We start from the raw sequence: 15315 nt of genomic DNA on the forward strand, positions 1-15315 counted from the left end.
ATTTCTCATTTTAACCCTTCAAAAGCAACCAAACTAACAACACTATCTTTAGCTAGCTGGAATCAAAAGCTAGCTTCTAGTTTGAATAGTTATTTTTCTAACTGGGGTCCATGCAGAACAGTATCACATAGCTTCTGTGCCCCCCCCCCCCCAAGTGCTGGTTTTTGAAGCCAGGGCACACAGATCACTTAGTCTACCTACATTATTCCATTATATACACATATCAAAGGTAGTCATAAAAGTAACTGAGGTGAGTTGTTCTTTAAAACACACAAAAAAGAACATACTAGGGTATATTGCACATATACTGAAATGCATGCATGTGAGTTGTAATGTCCAAAGATATTTCTAACCGCAAGTGTGCTCAACATTTTTTGGAAGTTTTGGTCCAAGTTGGCCTCCCTGGCTCCTTTCTTTCTCTTTTCTGAGCTGTCCCACAGGCTACTGCCAAATAATCTGAATAAATCATTTCTTTTGTTAAGCCACTTTCCTGCTCAAGAACCTTCAATTTTCCAAAGGCCAGGCTCAATTTCAATTTCTCAGCATGGAACTGAAAGCACTATAAATGTGCCCCAAGCTAAGAATGCCAATTCTCACCAATGAAGCCTCTGCTCAACCATTATTCACTGCATCCAAACTGGCCTCCTGACTGTCTGCGCCAAATACTCTCAATACATCTCTCTGCACACACCTTTTCCATGCCATTCTGGTAGCCAGATCCCTCTCTCATTCGCCATGGAAACGGTATGTGCTTGATAAATCACAGTCCAGTTAAAATTCTATCTCCCACTTGAAGTCCTTCTTGTTGAAACCATGCTGACATTCAGTGATCAGATGTCCTTCCTTGGACTCCCTAGCACTTTGCAGACACTGGCTGAAGACAGGGTCTGACTCATAATCTTTCAAATGCCTTCCCAACACTTAACAGAGACCTCTGAATACTGTAAATGTTTAATAAGCATTAAATTAGCAAATATTTGTTGAGAATCATCTACATGCATCACATTACACAGATGCTCCTCAACATATGATGGGATTACACCCTAATAAACCCACTGTTAAGATAAAAAGATCTTGAATGAGAAATGCATTTACTACACCTAACCTACAGAACATCCCACCTTAGCAACACAATCTGCAGTAGAATATCAGTTGTTTACCCTCAGGACTGCAGGGTGGATTGGGAGCTGCAGACCAAACCTGAGGAATACCCAAACTTAAGGGGCAAACTAGAGCCTATATTCAGAAAGGGATTACATCTGCAGACAGACTCCATTCTTTTAACTCTGCCACTAGGACAGCAGACTGTGTGCTTGGGTTATCTATTTCATGCTACACAGAGAAAGGTTGATGGGCCACAGTGAGCAACCAAACCAGAACCTGAACACAGCACTCTACCTCCCAAACTTTTCTGTACTTCCTCTAATTTCCTTCTTTCTCAAACTACCAGACCCCTAGATATAGGAAGAGTTCCTCCCGTGTTCTTTCTTGTCATAAGATCATCTAGGTATATGGTTCCAGGGAAGGCTACTATTCCTGGAGACAGCTAAATTAGATTAAGATCATTACACTTAATTCTACTTAATTCTCTCACCATTCCATAATAAAGACAAACATACAAAAGTAGAGAGAAGAGGAAGGGAGAGAGAGAGGAAGGAAGAGAGAAAAGGGGGGAGAGGGAGGGGAAAGCATTTGGCTTGGGGTCAAGATATGAATCAGTGATCTAAGATGTGAATATGGAATGCTTTCTTCCCGGTAAGAGAGATCACTGAGTTGTCTTGCTGAAAGGCAAATGGGTAGATAATGCAGTAAGGCAGCAGGTACCCACTAAATAAACTGGGTGGGCGGGCTGCCTGCACAGAGGAAGCAGAGAACAAAACCTTCTCAATCTTCACGTAAAGTCCACAGTGTGCATAGGGCATCAATATTGGACATTTCTCACTGTGACATTTTGAAAGCCCAGCCTATAACAGAACAATGGTTACCCTTTGGGGACCATGGGCCATGTGCCCCTAGGCCTTATTTAACTATAGCTGGCATAGCCCATGTACTTGGTGAACTTGACCTTGGGCATCAGCCTCCCATGATGTCTCTACGTCACTCTGGTCTCTTCCCCTACTGAGAATTCCAGTCTCAGATGAATGGATGGATTCATTCTGGGAGCAGGAAAACCACTCTGGGAATGAATCAGAAGCACCCAGCCCTGGTCCCCTTGCCAGCCATTGAGCTAGGAACTGAGTGTAATTGTGTGCCCAGGCGCCGGTGCTGGTCCCCTCACATGGAGAGAGGGTCAGGGTCCACGCAAGATATGACGTCGGCGCCCTCTAAGGAGGAAAAGAAAGGAATCTCAGCTTTGAGGGACAAAGCACCCTTTTGGTTGTGACCCTCAGTCCAAGGAGGTACCAAGATGTGCATATACTGGTAAATTAGTTCTACTTCACAAAAATCTCAGCTCCTGTTTGTTAGACAGCTGCCAATTTCAATTTTCTCCAACCTCATGGACTTTAGGAAATGGGGGGCTAGTTTTTCAGATTAGAAACTTTCTGCAAGACAAGAGGAAACAACTTGCCTCAGCTCATCCAGAGAATAATTTACCTTCAGTGGTCTCTGTTCTATTGTTCTTCCAATTAGAGAAGAAAAGATGAATTCAGTTTTTTAATTTGTAAGTGCCAATCAAAACAACATAAAGCATGTGACTTTCTGCTTCTTACTTAAAAAATCTGGCAAGAGAACTCCAAAGATTCAGGATGCAGAGGACAAGATAATACCTTATCATACTTATAAGGCCTAGGGGCACAAAGGATAACCATTGTTCTGGGGTAGGCTGGGCTTTCAGAATGTAACAGTGAGAAATTTCCAATGTTGATGTTCTATGCATATTGTACACTTTGCATAAAGAGTGGTATATTACAAGGTTGGGAGACCCAGTCCAGCATTTTAAGAAAGAAATTTCTCTAAGGGAACTGAAGAAAGGGAACTTTGCCCATCACTAGCCAGGTTATAACAAGAAAAGTTACCTTTTTAGGGTTCAGCCCCTGTTGGCCTCCTGCAGAAAAAGACGGAGGGAAAAGGAGCAGCTCCAGCTGGGGCTTATCAGGGGATTTCTCCAGGCTTCCCTCTCTTGCTGCTGACTGTCTGACATTTGCCCATCAATCTTGGGCTAAGAAGCAGGTGGAGGAGGGGTCAGAAATGGTTTGAATATTATATTAGAGAGCTAGCCTGGACACTGATTGACATCAGCTGCTTGTGGCCAGGGGTGGGTCTCTGCTGATGGCCAAACATCAGCGGGCAAAATCCTTCCTGAAGGATAATCTACTATTTTCATTTATTCATAACTGATTATCATGCACTCACTTTGCACAAACAAGTTAGACTCTGAGCATGTTCCCTACATTAGTGTGACTGGGTTTTAATTCATCTTGCACATTTCTGGGGGTCAAATTATTCATGCAAGTGCCTTAGAGGTGGATCTCCTGAGGTTCAGGTGTTGTGAATATACAGGTTCTTGGGCCTGATGGCAAGATAAGAGCCCTCACAAGGCAGCCTCTAAGGAAGCTCCATGGTTGTCTCCTGGGGACGTAAATAATCCAGACCCAGTAACAGGGATTGCGAACTGAATCTTACAAAATAAATCAATCACTAAACATTATGAAGTGTCTACCATGACCCAAATATCACAGAACTCTGCGGCAACTGGAGTAGTGACTCCACTACTCTGAAGACTCCTTGGCATCTATTCTCATGGTTTCAGTTTCCTTAAGGTTCAAAGCTTCTATTTTAGAGGGAGAGTAGTGGGTCATGGCCCCGGAAAAGACTTAAACCTAGTCCAATCCCACACTGGGCGGGTGAATGTAGATTGTCATTCTGGCCCCTTCCAAAGGAAATTCACTTTTAATCTTTTGAAGACGGTAAAGTGGTGCAAAAACCAGTTATCTGAAGGCGAGTAGTTTTTGTTCACTAATCTGAGGCAGGCGGGCGGCGGTGGAGAGATGTTCTCGGGGGCCAAAGAAGACACCAACTCTACTTCAACAGATACTTAATGAAAGAGAGACCAAGGAAGTCCCTCACTCAAGGAGATGGGAGGAAACGGGTCCGGCTCCTTGGAAGAGACAGAGTAGGAAACAGGATCAGACGCGGGGTCCCAGGCTGAGGGCATCCCCCGGCCCGTATCCCTGGGATTCCTGCGTAGAGCAGGCGGCTCTCCAGGAACGACCCCGGAGCTGGGGCTCTCGGGCCGGCTCTGGGGTGAGGGGTCGGTGCAGGAAGGGCGGGTGCCGGGACTCCGAAGTGACGCAGAGGCCAGACGCACGGCGGGCTGCGGCTCCAGCCATCCCCTGTCGCCCCGGCCTCACTCACCAGCTCATGGTCCCGAACCTGGGCCGCCCGCCGGGGTCCTCCGCCGCAACTCGGTCCTCTGGGATCACTTCCGGATTCAGACAGTCTCCAGGAAGTGACGCAATCACGCCCCCTCTGCCCGGAAGAGGCAGGCAGGAGGGCGGGACCCGGCGGGTTAACCCTTTGGCCGCCGCGTGTTGGCCGCGGAGTTTCCCTTGCTGGCGACTCTCCTGCCCAGGCTTGGGGTTCTGAGGCTCGGCCTGCCGCCGAGGCAGGAGGACCTCTGGAGGCGTTTTCAGCCGTCGACACCGACTCACAAAATTCTCTTCCGCTTCCCAATAAGGGTCCTTAACAGGCTCATCACCTGTCTTGAGGTTTCTAGTCCTGAGACTGGGGAGCAGTGTCCATGGGGTAAGGATCCATTGGACACACAGTGTGAGGGAGACTCAGTTTGCCCTGTACTCTTCCAGTTTTTAAATGTTATATTCCACACATGCATTGCGTGTTACAATAAATAGATCTTTCCCTCCTTCAGGGTGGCCCAGGGCTCAAATGCAAATAGAATAGGTGCTTTGTGGGCTGAAATATTATGTAGATCTACTCAACAAGACTCTGAGTAAGGATTGCTCCCTAGCTGCTGGTCCTTCCCTTCGGTGGTCTCCTCTACAGGACCCAATGATGTGAATGGTCCCACTCTTTCTATGCCTTCATTTAATAAATATTAACTGAGCTCCTGCAATTTTGCAGGATCTTTCAAATCTTAAGGATACAGCCACACAAAAGAAGTATTGATCCTGCCCTCTGCCCTCCTAGAGCTGCTTTCTTGCAGAAGGAAGTAAACAGGCAGTTACAGTAATAATACAGGAAGGGATATAACAAGACTAGGGCAGCCTGTAAGGGGACCCCTAAGTCTCATGTGGGGCAATAGTGAAGGTTTCCAGGAGGAGCCATTGTGGAAACCAAGCTCTGAGGTGGAATCAGGCCAGCTGAATCTGAGATGAGGGGTGTGGAGGCACACAGAGGGAACTTGCCATGGCTAAGAAGAGGACTGAGGCCCAGTAAGGAGAGAGAAGAGCTGGCAGTGATGTCCATGCTGGCCCCCACAAAGACCTGCTTTCTGAAATTCTTCAAATGACCCTCAACTGTTTCATAAGCTGCCCGGGGAGCAACCAAGGCAGTGATCTAGACAATAAGAGATATATGATTTGTTCTGACATACTAGGGTGCAGTAGAGGGCTCAGAGTGTGGGACATAGGGGCAAGTCTCTAATTTGTGTTTTCTGTTTCCACTCAAAAGGGTTCACAGTTTGATTCAAACAAGTTTTCTAGTGAAAGGTGGCTCCCCAAGCACATCACATAGATCAGCTTCATCACCATGTTATTTTTCAGGAAATGGGCCAACATGAACACTAGAACAGCCTTGGAGAGAAAAGAAGTCCCCAAAGGGCAGCCTGGGTAGAGAGTATGGGTGGAGAATGGTCAGTCCTTGCAGCCTTGCAGAAGATTTAATGGATGGAAGGGGTGCTGCGTGTTTTTGAGTCTCCTGGTGCTTTAGCACCTGTGGATGGCTCCCCCACCTACATCCTGCCTTCTCCCATACTCTGTCTTCCTCAGGGATTCTGCAATGATAAATATTTCCAAAAATGTTAGCCTGCCATATACCAAGGGAAGTCTGTTTCAGGGATGGGAGTGGAGGTAGCAGACACATCTTGTAGGATGAGAATGAATGGGTTCTGGACTAAAAGACTGGAGGATACCAAGGTTCTAGTTCCATATTTGACAACATGACTGACCTCAGACAAAATGTGACCTCAGTCACATCTCTCCTGGCCTTGGTCTCCTCCTCTATAAATGAATGACAAGATAACATCACCAAAGTCTCCCACATTCAAATTCTTAGTCCACTGTCACATTGACTCTACAGGCTTTTGGGAATAGGTGAATAGAGGAGGCCAGTGAAGCAGGTCCTTAACAGAGGGACAAGCCCAGAGAAGTTGTTGCAGAGATGAAGCTAGGTATGAATCTTATGGGAGGGAAGGAGTCACCTGAGGCCTGACTGGGACTGTGCTCAAACTTTTAATGTAGTCAGCAAGGAATAGTCAGGGCCCTGGCTCTGGTTCCAAATGGCTTGAGGGTGTCTGTTCCTTCCTTAGGGCTTCATCATCCTTGGTCACAATGTAAAGGTTCCTGGTTCTATCTGGAATGGCAAATGGGTGTCATTCCATATGCTAACTTGGATCATTCATTGCTACCTGCTTGGAGTGTTGTGTTGAGGATTCTAGAGAATCTACCATTGGTGGGAGAGTTCTGTGATTGATTAGTAATGTCTGTCTTGGCCCAGTCATGGACATGTGATGTATATATGTCATTTTTTAAAATGTTGTCATTATTTTAGCTGAGTTACTCGTTGAGCACGCATGACATACTGGGTAAGTAAGTAGTTCTCATTTAATTCTTACAACCCTATGAGGTAGGTACTACTATTATTATCATTTTACAGAGGCGGGGGCTAAAACACAGCCATGGCGTGGTGAAGCAGAAATTCCAACCTGGTGTCCTGGCTCTGACCCTTGTGCTTTTCACCACTATGGTATACCCCGCCCCCCCCCTTGGTTCCTGAGGTTCCTGCCTCTGACAATCGATGGCTCTATTGAGGCACAGCGAGGTCCCAAGGCACCAAGGAGATGGGGTCATAAGAAGCGCATGGACTGAATGGCCAGGTTGGCAGCACAGACCAGGCACCTAAGAAGGAATTGACTGTTGCTCCGCCTCATCCTGGGAGCTTTTATATGCTTCCTCCCCTCTGGAAACCTGCAACCAGCAGATGGCAGTACCTGGCAGGGTTGGGAGCAAAGGGCAGGCCCTGGCTTGGCACGGCAGCCCTTCAGGGACCAGGCAGCCCAGATGTCAAGGAAAGCAAGAACAAATGAGGGTGTGGAGGAAGGATAGCCATGGGTCCAGAGGAGGAGGACTGACCTTAGACCTGCAGAAGCCTCAGCGGCCAATGCTTTAGTCCCACCCAGCAGTGGGAGCCTCTGGGCTTGCATCTCATGGAGCCTGCTGTAGCTTTTTTTTCCTCCACTCTGGGAGAATGACTAACTTTAAGGACTAAAAAAAAAAGTGTTTTGATTACACTGCCTTTTTACCAACTGGGAGCATTAGTCACCGTGGATTGCTGCAGATAACGGGGAAGGCAAGCAGCTTCCCCCTCCTCCCCCTCCTTCTCTCTGATTAGCTCACAGGCCCAGGGAGGAGACGAGTGAGAGAGAGTGTACCCAGGAGGGAAAACAGCCCCCACCCTGACGATGTATTCCCCAGGCATCAGGCCAAGGGCTGCTAGGGCCGTAGAGCTGCTAGGTTGGGGCTGGGCAGCCCCCTCACAGTGGTCTCTGAGGTAGGCCCAGACCAGTGGTGGAGGTGCTCACTAGAGAAAACTGGCAGAAGGGTCACTCAGCCAAGGCCCTTGAGGTCTGAGGTGGCTCTAGGTTCCCTGGTTGGAGCAGAATATACCCAGGAAGGGGACATGGGAGGAAGTCACTGTGATATGGGGATAGTGCTCAAGCCGTGGTGTGGCTAACAACTGCTGCCTTGGGCTGGGGCCCTCAGGGTTCTGACTGGGGTTGAGAAGTTGCTGGCAGGTGGACATGGTGCCCACATCCTGTTCCCATACTTCCTCTCTGTCCCTGAGGGGCAGAGCCTCGTACATTGAATGGCCTTCCTGCCCACAGGGGCCACTTTGCTCCCACCTTGGTGCTGTGGGGTCGAAGGGCTAAGGCACTCTTCCAGTCTGGCCTGTTGACCCAGAGTGCCAGCTTGGGGTCTTCTTGGGGACTCTGAAGCAGAGAGGGATAGAGCTGGACTGCTTCAGGGACAGGTTGACTATGTAAGTCCTGGCCCTTTGGCCCAGCTCCCAGTAGTGGTCCACTCTGGAAAGGAGATGTTCATCTGAGTGGCACTTCAAGTGGCAGGACCATGGATATTTATGTGAAGGATTTTGAGCATTAGGACAAATAATGTTTTTAGGACAAAAGATAGAAACACTATTTTACTTCTTCTCTAAGGAGCAGAATGGAAGTTTTGCTGGGCTTTGCTGATTTGCTTTTGAAAATAATGTTTGAAAAGAAAACATCCACAGGTGTTTGATGTTTTCTGGCCTCATAAAGCTTCCATGGCACTGCATTCTAGCAAATGGGGTTGAAACAGTAGGAGCAGTTCTTCTGGAGGCCTATGAGGTGTCCCCCAGCCCCAGGGCTATAGCTGCTATAAAGTGTCCAGGCCCTGGGGTTGTCCCCTCAGCTCCAGAGTCTCTTTAGGCTTTGCTTTCCAGAGTATCATATGGCTGGTATATGATGCTCCCCACCCCCACTGTCTGCCTCTTGCAGTTCCCAATAGTTATAACTACCATTGTGGATGAAGCATGTTACACATAGCAGATAAAGTGTTCTTCTCAGCAACTTAGTGGGACAGCTCCTCAAATTATGTCCTTTTTACAGATGAGGAAACTGAGGCTGAACTAGCTGCCCAAGGCCATAGATTTGATCGTGAGAAGCATGAATGTTTAAACCCAGGCTGTCTAAATTGCCTTGGAATATAAAAGAAAGTAGCAGAAAGTGGTGGCGGTACCGGGAGCTGGTATTTAAAAGTTTTGCTCCCTTAAGTCATGTCCTTAGTGCTTGCTGCTTCTCTGGAGAAGAATGATGAGGCTTGCTGGGCTAAAGGTCAAATCAAAGTCCCTCCTGCTTGGTGTCTGTACCACCCAGAGGTCAGCTTGCAGCCAGCAGGTTTCCCTATATAGGAAGTTAGTAGGTGGACGACATAGTTTGGGCTGATTGTGGAGGAATAGAGTAGGTTTGGGAATTTTGTCCCTTGGCTGGGATAAAATTCCAGCTAAATCCATAGGGTATCTCGGGTGAGTACAGCTCCCTGGAGTGTGTGGCTTTCCTAGGGAATCCTTGCAGGTCCCCCACATGGTGAGCAGACCAGGGCATGGGCATGACTGCCCTAGCCTGACCTCACTCCAGGCCTGGCTGTTCTGTGTCCGCTTCTTGCCGCTGTGGCCGAGACAGCCCCCAGACACTGGCAGGGCAGGTGGCAATTATCCCTGGGTACTGATTACACTGCAGGGCCAGTAGTGCCCCAAATAGCCCAGCAGCCCAGCCTGGTGCAGGGAGTGGGGGAGGAGAAAGGTCCTGCTGAGGAGGAACGGGGAGGACCGAGGGGCGTGGGGCATGGATGGTCGGGAAGGGCCACTGGGGCAGGGAGGATTTCATGCTAAGTCCTCTGCCTTTTGTGCAGCCCATGACCCTCAAAGAAAGGAATGAGGTCCTATCGTAGTAGACCAGACCCAGAGCAATTAGATAGGGCACATGCCACTTAGTCTGGTCACAGTGAAAAGTGGTGCCTAGCATGAGGGGCATGTGGAGGGTCTCAATGCTGGGTAGGAGGAGCTGGTAGTGCCATTGAGTCTGGTCAGCTGCTGCCTCTAGCCCTGGCCTGCTGAGCCTCTGGTCTGACCAGGAGGGAATTCCCAAAAAGGGAACATGGCAGGGAGGAAGAGAGGCTAGGCCAGAATGAGGAGGCTGCTGAGAACACCAGCTCCCCCTACCAGGGAGGCCAGTCCTTTGCCCCTCTTCCAGATTCAGCCACCGTTGGCCTTGCTTGGGACTGCAACTGTCCAGGCACCGGGGCCCTCCCTCAGGGTCCTTTTTAACCAGATGCAAAGTCATGCAGCTGCCAGCTTTGGTGGCTGGGGGCCTGTGACTGGGGCCAGAGCCTATGGGATGGAGTATCTCATTGAAAGACTGGCTTGTTGCCCCTCCCATTCCTAACTATTCTCCCCTCTGACAAATGTGCTTGGACATTGATTTCCCTGAGATGTCAGAAAGGGCTGGGGCTTGCCAGGGTAGCATATCCACAGGGGTAGGAAGGCAGGGAGCACCAGTTTCTCATGCAAGTGGCAAGAATTGGTGGATTGGCCCTGAAGGCACTCAGGTTGGGGGAGAGGCAGGTTCCTTTGGAGCCTCTCTGACTCCCCATAAACTGGCTTCTTTTACAGACTGCCTCTTGGTGAGCTGTATGGATACTCAGAATGGCTATGGCATTGCATGAGACAAACAGGGAAAAGAGAGACACCCCCCCCTCCCACCATGCACTCCAGTCTTTTTCTGTTAGTACAAATTCCTCTGTATGGACCACCCTCCCATGGAGAGTCTGCATCCATGGCAGCATCCCACCTGTCAGGGAGGGGCTGAGCTGACTCCCCTGCCTCTCTCCTGCCCTCCTTTCTTCCTTCTCTATGCTGCAGCAGAGAGAACACCAGGGCAGAGGTTGTCCCAAAATTCACCAACTTGGAGACCAGGCAGGGCAAGCACCTGCTTTTCTAGGGGTCTCTGAACAAGAGCATGACAGTGGGTCATGGTGCCCGGCCTCTACTCCATCCCTCCACCTGAGGGACTCAGCACTCATCTGGCTGCACCTGCTCAAAAGCCACCTGTGAGTTCTGAGGACTCAGGCCAGAGCAGGAGGCTGTGAGTGGCTCCCAACCACCTCTCCCAGCAGCTCTGCTAATCCAAATAAGATAGGGAAAAGGCAGTGGGAGGAAATGATAGTTTCATGGTTATTTTCAGAAAGGAAACAAAAAAAAAAAAAAAGCAAACAGGAGCACACCCTGCATTTTGGTACAAAATCTAGGAGTCTCAGGGAAAAGAACCCACAGTTCTTCCTTTTTCTTGTCTTCTCACCAGATGCTAGGGAGGGGTAGCCTGGGCTGTGGGGGCCTCAGGCTGCTTTTCCATACAAAGGAAAAGAGGTGAGGGGCTGCAGGAGGCAGGTGTGAGAGAAGCTAGCAAAGACCCTTCCCACAAAGACTTCTGGAGAAGGAGGCGTCTTTGTCTTGTGGGCTGGTGGGGGCCCACCCTTTGGGGGTGGAGGGAGCTGTAGGAGCACGGGAGGTTCTGGAGCTGAGGCCTGTAGAGCACAGTGGCAGGGGTGGGATTGGTGGGCTGGGAGGGTGTGTCCTACAGGCACAGTGCAGGGAGAAAAGAGGGGGAGGGAGCGCAGGAGCGCAGGTGCTTGTGGGAGAACGGAGTAGGGCTGCTGCGTGCATGTGTGTGCAGGGTGTGTGCAAAGACGGGGCCACGCAACCCGGGCTGTGCGCAGCAGGGATTGCTCAGGGCCCAGCCAATTGCAGAGGACAGTACCCTGTGCCAACCCCAGAGGGAATCTGGGCTTAACTCTCTGAGCTCTGGGTTTCCCTGGATTGGGTGGGTCAGGAAGCAGGGGCCTGAACTTCTGCTTTGTCTGCAGGCCTGTTTGGTAGGTGTATGACTCCCCCACAGGGAAGTCTGCAGAGACCCTGAGAATAGGAGGATGTGAATGGGAAAGAGGTGGAAGCTGGGGTGGGAGAAAAAGCTAGTGGCACTGATAATGAGGATGCAATGAATTAAGACTCCTAAGTGTTTGCGCATGGTGTGTTCTAAGAGCAAGGGTCAGGGAGAGCTGAGAATCAGCAGGCTTATGAGAACTGAAAGAGTGCATTGGAAAATGAGCTGATCCAGTGTCTTTCCTTGGGGCAGGAGAGGTATTATTATCCCATTTTACAGATGTGTCATCTGATGCCCAGAGAGAGGTTCACTAGTGTGTCTAAGTTTCCATGACTGGCCAGAAAAAGAGGTAGGAAGGGAGATGGGCAGTGAGCAAACTCAGGTGAACTGTTGGGAGGTCTCTTTGGTGACAGGGGCTGTTCCAGAGAAAACCAAGTTAGGCTGACTATCTGGAAAATCCTGGTCCCAGGAGGCCCATGGGCTTGGAGGTTCCCCACATGGAAGGATGGAGCCTGCTGAACCAGACCCAGCCCTGGGACCTGGGAGGGTTGGAAGGAGATGGAGGCAGTGACTCAGCCCATCCGACACAGGCTTGACCTAGAGGTGGTTGGGTAACCCTGCAGACGCTACAGCAGGGTGAGGAATGGAATAAGTGGCTGATGGTGGAGATAAGGGTGAAAGGGTGTGCCAGCAGGGAGGGGCTGCAGTTCCAGGCAGCCCATTTAGGAGAAGGATGAGGGGAAGCATACTGGGCTCTGGGGATGGGAAGGAGTATGGGTCCTTGACCTCCTGAGAGGCAGAAACCTGGATGGTGGGTTTGGAGCTGGTAACCAAAATTGGAGGGTTCTTAGAAGTAGGAATGCTCAGGATGGACCCCAGGTAGAGATTCAAAGCCTTCCAGGTCCCTGCTGCTCCCTCACTATGACAGTGGCTCTAGGAGCTGACCATCTCTTGGAACCTTCCAGTCCATGGATGTGAGGCTGATTTGTGCGCTACAGGCCACGGCTGAGCATTTCTGGCATGGGGTTGAATGGGACCCCAACTAAGGACTTTTCCAGCAAAAAGGAGAGGAAATTGGTTTAAAAACGTATTACAAGAAATGAGTACAGAACAGAACATTCCCATGGATTCAGGCCAAAAAGGACCAGGGTTTGGGAATGAGAGGACTGAGGACTCAGAGCCCCAAGAAACAAGTGAAGCCATGCCACCATGGCACCCATGGAGGACAGAGAGGACATAGAAAGGACTGGGTGCTTCAAAGCAGCAGGAAGCAGGATCTTTGGATTTGAACCTTATCTGTCATTACCGAACCCTGGCTGAGTCCCAGATGTGAGGTGGAGGAGTAGGTCTTATACACAAGGTGATGGTCCTGGGACTTCTGCATGTAAGGGCTGATGATACTATTTGGGTCCCCTACTATGACAGCTTGCTTTTCTGTGGGATTTCAAGACCTAGAGAGGGACTGTGACTTTGCAAATGTCATACAGCTTTGTCCCAGTGTCGGAGCCAAGATGAGAAGCCAGGTCTCCTAACTCCTGAGGCAGTGGAGCCCACAGGTGCCTGCCATATACATTCTCATTGGATGGAGATTTTAGTGCCCTAAGACCCAGGAGATAGAGTTTCCACAGAGAAGTGAGGATTATTCCTGAGCTTGTCACCTCTGAGTCATCTGGATCCTGTGTGTTTTGCTCACCTGATCTGGTGAGGACAGTGACTGAGTTCAGACCAGGCTCCTAGCTCCACCTAGAATATCTTCCTAGATTATTCACCTGTTGAAGGAGAAGTGTCCTCACCTACCTCCCTCCCTCAACAACCTTTTCCAGGTTTCTGGGTCAGGGCAGCTCTTTTTCAGATAGTTACATTTCAGCAGATCCTCCCCACTACCTACTGGAGTAGGGTATCAGTCCATGGTACAGATATGGGGGGTAGTTTGAGGCTCAGCCAAGTGAAGGAATTGATTCCTGATCCAAAACAGAAGTGACAGCTTTGCTTTTTGATGGAGAAGTTGGACCTCTTGACCAGCAGCGGCAGAGAGGAAGCTGAGAGAGGGGAAGGTAGAGGGTTGTCCATGCCTGGAATGGTGGTGGCAGACTCTAAATGCCTTAGAGGAAGAGGACGTGGGTGGCTTTTCCTCTCAGCTCTCTATCTCAGGTCCTGTGTGGAGGAGCTGGCTCCCACATCCCAGGGGGATGCTCTGCCTGGACCAAGGGAATCTCAAGACAGAGTCCCCTTTCTCAGCCCTCCCCCAGCTCTGGAAAAGTCTGTCCTGTAGCAAGGAGAAAGAACCAGAATGTAGTACAAGGACGTGTCATCTGGGTTGGACAACCTCCACCGAGCCAGCTGGGCACACTCCAGAGATGCCAAGCTGCTGCGCTGTTTCCTGGGGCCCATGGCCACTGGGATTTTCTCTTCCTCCTTTAGGAAAAGGACAAAAGAGTGTGCAGTCCCCAGGCCTCCAGGTAAGGGCCTTGGGGTAGCTCCACTCCACCTGAGTCTAGTGGGATAATTCATGTGATATCCTTAGCACAGCGCTTGGCATGTAGGAAATACTAGTATGTTCATGGTTTTATTATTATGGGCGACTTGAAAGAGGACTTCCTGAGGTCCTCTAGGAAGTTCCCCTTCTTCATTCTCCACCTTCCCCACGCCTGGTGTCCCCACCTCCCACCAGACTCTGATTTAGGTACCTTCCTATCAGGGACCACCATTATCATGACACTATTCCCAATATATCGGAATTATTTGTGTCCCCTCCCTGGACAGAAGATCCTCCAGGGCAAGGACTATGTCATATCCATCTTTGCACGGGGTGGCCACCTTTCTCATGGGATGCTGAGCACTGTTCCTGGCTTAAAACAGTTTTGCTTCCTTAATAGATGAATAGATATGAAGAAGCTCTGGATGGTGTCATGTTGCCAGGAAGAGATGGAGACTGAGGAGAGCTTTTGGAAAGACAGGAAATGGAAGACCAAAAACCTTGGAGAGAAGGAGGAAGACATTTTTTTTTTTCATGAATGAACTTGCTTAGATAAGGCTGTAGAAATGGGGTACCAAACAGATTTCCAGGAATCTAGGGAAATGGAGAACTTGTGGCAAAGAATACATTGTGGGTCAAGTGACTTTAGGCATGTCCTGATTTTCATGCTCTGGGTTCACGTTACAGATGGGAATATGGCCATATTGACAGAACCTGGCCATCTACCAGATTTGCGCAGAGGCAGGAAATATGACCACTCCAGCCACAGAGAAAGGAAGAAGTTGGATTTGTAGGAGTAGTTTCTGAGAGATGAGCCCAAGAGACATTCTCACTCATAGATTGGGCAGCAAGAAGAGTCCTCCATCTTGCTAGGGCTTGGCACCCAGGCAAAGGTCAATGGGAAGAGGAAAGGCTTTCAGGCTGCGGTTGTTGAAGTGGGTGTTCTGGCTGTCTTTGGCCCAGCTGAAGTTTAAGAATCACCAGTGGACCTGATATCCCTGATGTGAAAGAGAGATTAAGAAGACTGCAGTCAGAGGTTATAAGAACAAGCAGGCCTTGGGGACAGGGAGATGTGGTCTGGGGGAGAAGGACAGGTCAACTATGTCACTGTGGCCTGGTAGCCCAGGTATATTTTGGGGTTCTGCTCAGGGCCTGTGGGACCTTTCCTTGACTGTTAGCCTTC

At 49.6% G+C, this 15315-nt stretch overlaps 1 protein-coding gene across 9 annotated transcripts in view; it reads right to left on the minus strand.

Moving 5' to 3' along the window:
• Window positions 1–4438, minus strand: part of Bin3 (bridging integrator 3) — a 37164-nt gene extending 32726 nt beyond the window's left edge. The window contains exons 1-2 of one of the 9 annotated variants that reach the window (XM_071610572.1): window positions 4357–4416; window positions 3018–3160 (exon numbers count right to left, since the gene is read on the minus strand). Coding sequence is in view for 1 of the 9 variants with exons in the window: in XM_027926975.2 (XP_027782776.1) it covers window positions 4357–4364 (8 nt within the window). In the remaining 8 variants the exon portion in view is untranslated. Of the gene's footprint in view, window positions 1–3017; window positions 3161–4356 lie in introns of all 9 variants that reach the window. The other 8 variants (XM_071610574.1, XM_027926975.2, XM_027926970.2 and 5 more) reach the window with 8 other exon arrangements.
• Window positions 4439–15315: the final 10877 nt, after the last annotated feature.

The sequence above is a fragment of the Marmota flaviventris genome, chromosome 3, assembly GCF_047511675.1.
Source record: "Marmota flaviventris isolate mMarFla1 chromosome 3, mMarFla1.hap1, whole genome shotgun sequence".
Lineage (NCBI taxonomy): Eukaryota > Metazoa > Chordata > Mammalia > Rodentia > Sciuridae > Marmota > Marmota flaviventris.